Here is a 7,496-nt window from a genome sequence, read left to right on the forward strand (position 1 = left end):
TCATGTTTATCTGCCCGCCCAGAAAACATGAAGCGAGAGGAAGAGGCCACGGACGGAGATGGAGAAGACATGCTTGGGTTGGAGTGTGTGTGCAGGATGGACACTACTCTCACACACACACACACACACACACACGCACGAGGCTCAGACCACAGAAACATTCAGAGTCGTGTTGGTTTGTTGCACTCCGCACTTCCACCAGTCATATCTTCATTTTCATTAAATAGGACAAACTCTCCTTCTGTCACCTTCTGCGTCACCTGATCCAGAATATAAAGAAATACCTGTTTATAACACAATGAAATGTTGCTGCACAGAAATATAAAGGCAGTTATGAAGATATTTATCTGCAACAATTGAAACTGTTGTATCGTTGATGACACAGATGTTTACTATGTATTTACATTCCTACAGCATGTTATAAAGCATCTATCAGCTGTTTATACACAGTTGAGATTGCTTGACTGCATTCAGGAGTTACAGCTGTTGACATTAATAACAATTAAAAGTCAGGCGGTAGAGTGCATACCTCCGCCAAGGCCAGCAGACCCCTTTAATTCAATCACACCTAAATCCAACACTTATTTGAATCAGCTACATCCAGATTTTTATTCGCATCAACTTGTACTCAGACACAAAAATACACCTGATTTAATTCCCACACTCTTCCTGAGAAAAGAACAATGGAACAGTGTCAGAGTAAGTGAGAAGAAACTCTTGGCTCCATCTCTTTACTCTGATCTGCACCAAAAGTGAATGGGGTCTATTTTGGGTTAAGACTCGTCCTCCATCCAAGTTCTGCTGAAATCTGTTCTGCAGTTTCTGTGTCATCCTGCTGACGGTCCAACCAACAAACAGACGAGGGTGAGAGCTGAACCTGGTTGGGTCTCAGGGCGATCGGTGACCCAGTGGGTCTGAGTGTTTGTGTTTTCATGCCTCTCGAACAGTTTGTCACGATGAGTGGGCTTTAAAACCACCAGCTGAATTCAGCAACTTTTCTTCAAACAGCACTTTGTTTCCCCTTAAACCGCCGGAGCTGAGATGAGTCAGTTGTTTAACTCGGAGAAACCAGAACTCTATGGACTGATTCTGTTCTGGACGGTTCCTGTGTCATACATATTGAATATGCGTTTGCTGCCTGTTGAGTCTTCGGGCATCGGGCTGACTGACTGATCAATAATAATGTTACATGTGAAAAACACATCTGTATCTAAAGTGACATCAGAGCTGTTATCACCTGTAACTCAGCTGATCATTTGAGTTTAGTTGTTTAACAGTTCTGACATACAGCAGCTTCACATGATCAGACTCCACCCTGATATCTTTTGTGATCAATAGAAACAACAACTGCAGCTCATCTCTGTCCTGCAGCTCAGCCCTGCAGCGTGTCTCTCCCCGGCCTGCAGGCTGGACTCTGCCATGGGAACCACAATTATTTGCTTTCATTTGCAACAGAAAAGCTTGTGGTGTATAGAGACTGTTGGGGAATGTTCTGTTTGGTCTTCCCCTGGCCTGTTTAAGTGATAAAAGTGTCATTATTTAGCCTCTGGAGCAGAGAGGAGAGAGCAAACAGGACTGTGTGACCCTCTGTCAAGAGCCTCCGTTCTCCAGAAGCTCATTAAAGGCCTCCAGGAGGATTGCGCATCTGCTGGCAGGGCACTGCAGCTTCCTCTCGCCCTTTTTAAAGCCCCTCTGCTCGGATTCAGCCCACTCACCAACAGACTATCGTTAGAAATGGACTCAACTTAGAGCCCGAGTGGGACTGAAAGGTGTGGCGCTGTGCGGAGGCGCAGGCGGCTTATTAAAACAGCAGGAACAGCGCTTGGACTCGAGCCAAGGAGGATCTGACCCTGTCGTGCTCCGACCGGATTTGGATAAGTTTGGATTTACTTGTTGAGATGCTCTGTGTGTCTGGTCAATGAGTCCAGTCGGTCCTCGAAGCTTTGACCGAACAGCAGACATATAAACGTGGCATATTCTCTGTGAGCCTGTGTGTGGAGATGCAGGGCCGCTTAAGGGACTCCGCGTTGATCAGTTTCGTCACTGACATGAACCTGATGGAGTTTCCTCAAAGGTGCGCTCTGGAGCCCATGCAGCAGGTGGATAATGAGCCCTCCAGTCCGTCGGACCAGCTGCGGCCCTGGAGTCGGGACCTGGAAGACGAGGCGCGCACCGAGCTTCTGGTGATGGGCGCGCCGAGGTGCTACAGCCGCGGAGCGCACGGACACCGAGGCAAGAGCAAACGGAGGAGGATCATCAACGTGGTCCAGCGGCAGGCGGCCAACGTGCGGGAGAGGAAGCGGATGTTCAGCCTGAACGAGGCGTTTGACGAGCTGAGGAGGAAAGTCCCCACATTCGCCTACGAGAAGAGACTGTCCCGTATCGACACGCTGCGGCTGGCCATCGTCTACATCTCGTTCATGACGGACCTGCTGGAGCAGAACCGCCAGAACCGGACCGGACTGGACTGATGACAAAGACACTACGTTATATTTATCTTTATCCAAACTCCGAGAAACCATCTCAGAAAGAGACACCAGACCTCTCAGAAGCTCCTCTGCCTCAGATAATATATAACCTGACCCTGAATCAGCTGATAGCACCTGATATTTACCTTCAACAGACTCATGATGCTTTAAAATGAAAGACGCTCTCTGCTCTGCACCACAGTTACAGTCACTCAGGCCATTGTACGCGGACACTGTCGATGAATGCCCTGACAGTTTTATTACCCAAACGCTTTTATTTTGTAGTATTAGAAGGCCGTGTCTGTTTTAAAGGTGCACTATGCAATTTTAATCAGCAGAAAGATGATTATTGTCTGATTTTAATGCCCTAACAAACTAAATTAATAAATTGTTCCTGTTTTCATGACTGAATAAAAGAACTGGCCTTAAAGGAAACACAGTTTCACACTGTTGTACATTGTTGATGTGTAGCGGACCCTGCCACCTTTCTAGTTTCAAACAGTGTTGAGACCTTATGGAGAGCAGCTGGTTTATTCAGTTATGGGAAACATAATTATATATATGTTTCAGAGTTTGTGTAATAACCTCATTCAGATCCAGAACTACACAGTGCAAATGCTGTGCTTCAGTGGATGATGTGATCTCAGGTGTGTTGTTTCAGCACCTTGGACAGCGAGCAGGTGAGGCTGGGATCAGATGAGGCTGAGACCAGGTGAGGCTGGGGTCAGGTGAGGCTGGGATCAGATGAGGCTGAGACCAGGTGAGGCTGGGATCAGGTGAGGCTGGGATCAGATGAGGCTGAGACCAGGTGAGGCTGGGATAAGGTGAGGCTGGGATCAGGTGAGGCTGGGGTCAGGTGAGGCTGGGATCAGATGAGGCTGAGACCAGGTGAGGCTGGGATCAGATGAGGCTGAGACCAGGTGAGGCTGGGGTCAGGTGAGGCTGGGATCAGGTGAGGCTGAGACCAGGTGAGGCTGGGATCAGATCCTTTGAAACAACAAGATAAAACTATATTGATTGGCTCTTATCAACAGTGTCACGTGATAATGAGTTCAGGTTCAGGGGGTTTGAATCGCTAATGAGGCTCAGTAGTATCTCTGACACTGAGGTGTGAACTGGGTCAGAGGTGTGATGAAAGACGTGGGACCAGGTGACTGATGGACTGAGACATCCAGGACCTAAAGGCGCTTGTGGCGCTGACCGAGCCCGCTGTGCGTCATCGTCCCGCATCAGAAGTGAAGCCTCCCTGAGGACAGTTCACCACAGACCACCTCCGGACGTTACTAGATCTGGTTCCAGCCAACCGGGGAGAGATCTGCTGGATCTGATACTGTATCACGGGTCGGCCTCAGAGCTGGGTGGCCTCTCTCTCCTCTCCCTCTCCTTCTCTCCCTCCCTCCCTCTCCATCTTTATCACCTCCAGTGTTTGCATTGCTCTCCAGCAGTACGCCGCCTTTCAGCGACCCCGCTGTGAGCGCGGATCCGCCCTGAGAGCTCCCTGGGACGGGCCGCCTTTAAACCTGAGCCGCGGTGTCCAGACCCCTGCGGGAGTCAGACCCGTTTAAGCGCATACCTCAGCGCGGGGCCGCTGGCGGGAAAATAAACAGCACGGCCTGCTTACGAGCGCAGACCTCCTGCTGTGACAACCTCCTGTGTTTCAGTAGGTCTGATGTGTTTTCACCGCCGCCACTGCTCCCATCTCGGGCAGCGTCTAGACCTGGAACACGGAGGCTGGAGGCCTCCAGCCAGACAGCAGAGAGGAGGAATCTCTGAGATGTTCTCAGCGTCTCTGATTTATTTCTGTGCAGCTGAGAAGCTCAAGCAGAACTTTCAACTCTGACGTTAAAAAGGGACAGATGAGTCTGGACAGAACCGAACTTCACCCATCAGACTTTAAAGGAGCACTGTGTACTTTTTGTAAGTACGATATTAATGAGGTAATAATACAAACTCAGAAATATTAATTTTCTCTATCAGTGAATAAACAAACTGTTCTCAGATAAGATCCCAGAAGCTAGAGGTGGCAGGTTCCGCCACATCTAAACAAAATGAAACAGTCCTGTAAGGTCAGTGTGTTTGTTCAGTTGATCAGTCAGGGAGACAGTTTGTTGTTGTTCTGATTAAAACCACACAGACACCTTTAGCAGAGATCTCTGCTGGAGGAAACCGCTTCAGTCCGGGCAGAAATAACTTCACTTCTCTCACAAATCTTCACCTATGATTCACCAGCTGACTACAGCCCCGTCTGAGGGAGCCTGCATGTCTTAAACACCATTCCTGATATTATAGCTAGAACTCTCCCACTGCTGCAGTATTATATTACACCCCTCCTCACCCAATCACAGCGTTCCCCAAAATCCTCCTGCCCGCTCCCCGCTATAAGAGCCCGTCGTCCCACTCTGGCAGTCACCTCTCCTTCTCTGTGGCGCACGAGATTTCCCGTCACACCAGCTCACACCTTCTCCTCAGGCCGCGCTCTCATTACCTGCGCTGTTTGTTGATGCTGTAGAGGGCTCGGTGGATTGAGGTCAGGGGTTATAACGGAAAAGAGTTGGAAGAGACGATGCGGGAAGAGGACTCCTCCCCAGTAATGGACAGCGCGGGGAACAGCGAGGAGGAGACTGACCGTCAGCTGCCGCGGAGGGGCGCGAGGAAGCGGCGGGCGACAAGGAGGAGCGCGGACGACGATGAGGAGAGAGACGTGGAGAGTCCGAGCCCCGAGAAGAAGTGCAGAAAGAACTGCGACTTAGGAGGAGGCGGAAGCGCGGGGAGCGAAGGCAGCAGCAGCCCGGAGCCCTCCTTCGATGACCTCCAGACGCAGCGCGTGATGGCCAACATCCGCGAGCGGCAGCGGACGCAGTCCCTCAACGAGGCTTTCACGTCGTTACGTAAGATCATTCCCACCCTCCCGTCGGACAAGCTGAGCAAGATCCAGACGCTGAAGCTCGCGGCCCGGTACATCGACTTCCTGTGCCAAGTTCTGCAGAGCGACGAGCTGGACGCGCGAGGGGCCAGCTGCAGCTACGTGGCGCACGAGCGGCTGAGCTACGCGTTCTCGGTCTGGAGGATGGGGGGCACGTGGTCCCTGTCCACCACGTCCCACTAGATGGAGGATGGACCGGATGGAGCAGCAGGTAGGCTGAGCGGCTTTCATTCCTCATACTGCAGGGAGACGAGCCGTGCCAAATGTTCCCATGCGCATTTACGCACAGACTCCGGACTTTTGCTGCAGTGTTTGTTTGGAAAACTCCCCAAAACGTCTCTCAAATAAATGTAGTCTGTTTCATTTCTTCTAGAAAGTGGAGTGTAATATTTGACCATCCACCACCCAACAGAGCTGTAACCAAACACAGACTCATGTTTCTATCTTACAGTCTGAGTCCTACACATGACACGTCTTGATACATTTGTACATATTGGATGTTTGTCTCAATCAAAATAATGTGTCTCTCACAGATTGTCTGACTGAAGAACATGTGGATCAGGCTTCTTCAGACTCAGCACTGACACAGGATCAGCCGCTGTCCGTCAGGCTGCAGAGGAGAGCCGGCTTTTCATATTTCCCATTGCATGGACTGTAATGTTTGCATGGGGAGCACTTAGGACAGACAGGATGGAGCTGAAGAAAGAAAGACCACTGCGACTACGAATGTTGTGAAAGCAAGATGAGCTCTGAGGGACTGCTCAGTTTTGAAACACAGAGAAAAATGACACTTCATTCCACATTCCCTGTGACAGTGTTTCACAGCAAATGAAGTATCCTGTATTTATTTTTCTATACATGTGCGGAATTCCTTTTCCCCCCTCGCTCAAATAAAAGTTATTTATTTTTGGAATATCTCAGAATGCTGAATGGATCTGGTGTCTGCACATTTTGAGTTTTGTAAATATTTGGCAGTATCTTGAATTAAAAAGATGGAAAGTATCACTGTTACGTCTCAGTTGTCTGGATTTTCATTATAGAGCTCAACTGAAGCTCCATGACAGGAGGCGATGAAGTGGTCCACCTCCAGACAGTCGTCTGAAGGAACGAGGGCTCATTTGAATCACAAAAACAGTTTTAAATACCTGACATTTTTTGAAACAAACCCATTTCCCAGACTCTCAGCACTTTGAGCCTACAGGTGGTTTATTTTCTTTAGGCGTTGCTGAATCCTAAGTTAACTAAACCAAAGAGAGGGGAGGGGGGCAAAAGAAAACAGCTCATACTCCTGGCTCATTCTGGAGTGATTCCTTGAGCTCAGGGATCTGGGAAAGCCATAATTAGCTGGTGGTGTGTTTGAACGGGGTGAATGTGGAGCAGTGGGAGGCATGCATGATATTCCCAGATGTCCTCTGAGCCACAGGTCAGCATGGGAGTCTCCTGCAGGTGCTGCAGCAGCCAAACCCCCAGAGCTCCGACAGAGAAAAGGGTCGGACGGAGTTGTGATGCAAACTGAATAACAGCCTGTGAGGCTACATGGAGGTGCACCTGGACTTCTGATGAAAAACAAGATGTTTCTCAAATGATCAAAACAAGATTTATAACAGTTGTTCCATATAAAACACACAATGATGTATAATTCACAGAGAGAAAGAGGCAGCAGAGCTGCTGCTGGTGTTCCTCAAATCAACAGTGCTCATGGGGACATTCAGATCTGAGTCTCCAGTAATCATCTGTTCATCAGAGGCCCATAGATGGAACATGACAAGCTGCAATATGAGCCCTCTTGAGCAGCAGTAGAGTGACCTCATCATCTAGATGATCGTGTGTTTGCAACCTTCTTACCTCAGAAATCTTTTATTCATGTGTCTGTCTGGACAGAAACAGATTGTCGGATGTGTTGATGAAGCAGGACTGTATAGATCAGAGCAGTTACTGTTACTGTCGTTTCTACTTCACCGTACTTTGCTTCCCTTAATAAACACTCAGGACTAACATTATGTTCAAATACTGTATATGTCAACTTCCTAAAGCAGTAAGCTGTTTCAGGAGCACGACAGTAATGTGAAAGCTGACTGATCAGTTGTTGAGGGATGGTTAAAGGA

General features: G+C 49.0%; 2 protein-coding genes across 2 annotated transcripts; both read left to right on the forward strand.

The window, feature by feature from the left end:
- The first annotated feature begins 1,431 nt into the window (after positions 1–1,431).
- On the forward strand, positions 1,432–2,925 carry LOC119017040 (protein Fer3). The gene has a single exon (XM_037093430.1). The coding sequence runs from the start codon at positions 2,001–2,003 to the stop codon at positions 2,469–2,471; it is 471 nt and encodes a 156-aa protein (XP_036949325.1). The 5' UTR covers positions 1,432–2,000; the 3' UTR covers positions 2,472–2,925.
- Positions 2,926–4,879: 1,954 nt separating this feature from the next.
- twist1a (twist family bHLH transcription factor 1a) lies at positions 4,880–6,385 on the forward strand. The gene is made up of 2 exons (XM_037093229.1): positions 4,880–5,602; positions 5,925–6,385. Exon 1 carries the CDS (start codon positions 5,032–5,034, stop codon positions 5,572–5,574), a length of 543 nt encoding a protein of 180 aa, XP_036949124.1. The 5' UTR covers positions 4,880–5,031; the 3' UTR covers positions 5,575–5,602; positions 5,925–6,385.
- The last annotated feature ends 1,111 nt before the right edge of the window (positions 6,386–7,496 follow it).

Source organism: Acanthopagrus latus, chromosome 3 (genome assembly GCF_904848185.1).
Source record: "Acanthopagrus latus isolate v.2019 chromosome 3, fAcaLat1.1, whole genome shotgun sequence".
Taxonomy (NCBI): Eukaryota; Metazoa; Chordata; class Actinopteri; order Spariformes; family Sparidae; genus Acanthopagrus; species Acanthopagrus latus.

Bases quoted from the DNA above. Each gene is read 5' to 3' on its own strand.
- LOC119017040 (XM_037093430.1), top strand. From the start codon at position 2,001: ATGCAGGGCCGCTTAAGGGACTCCGCGTTGATCAGTTTCGTCACTGAC.
- twist1a (XM_037093229.1), top strand. From the start codon at position 5,032: ATGCGGGAAGAGGACTCCTCCCCAGTAATGGACAGCGCGGGGAACAGC.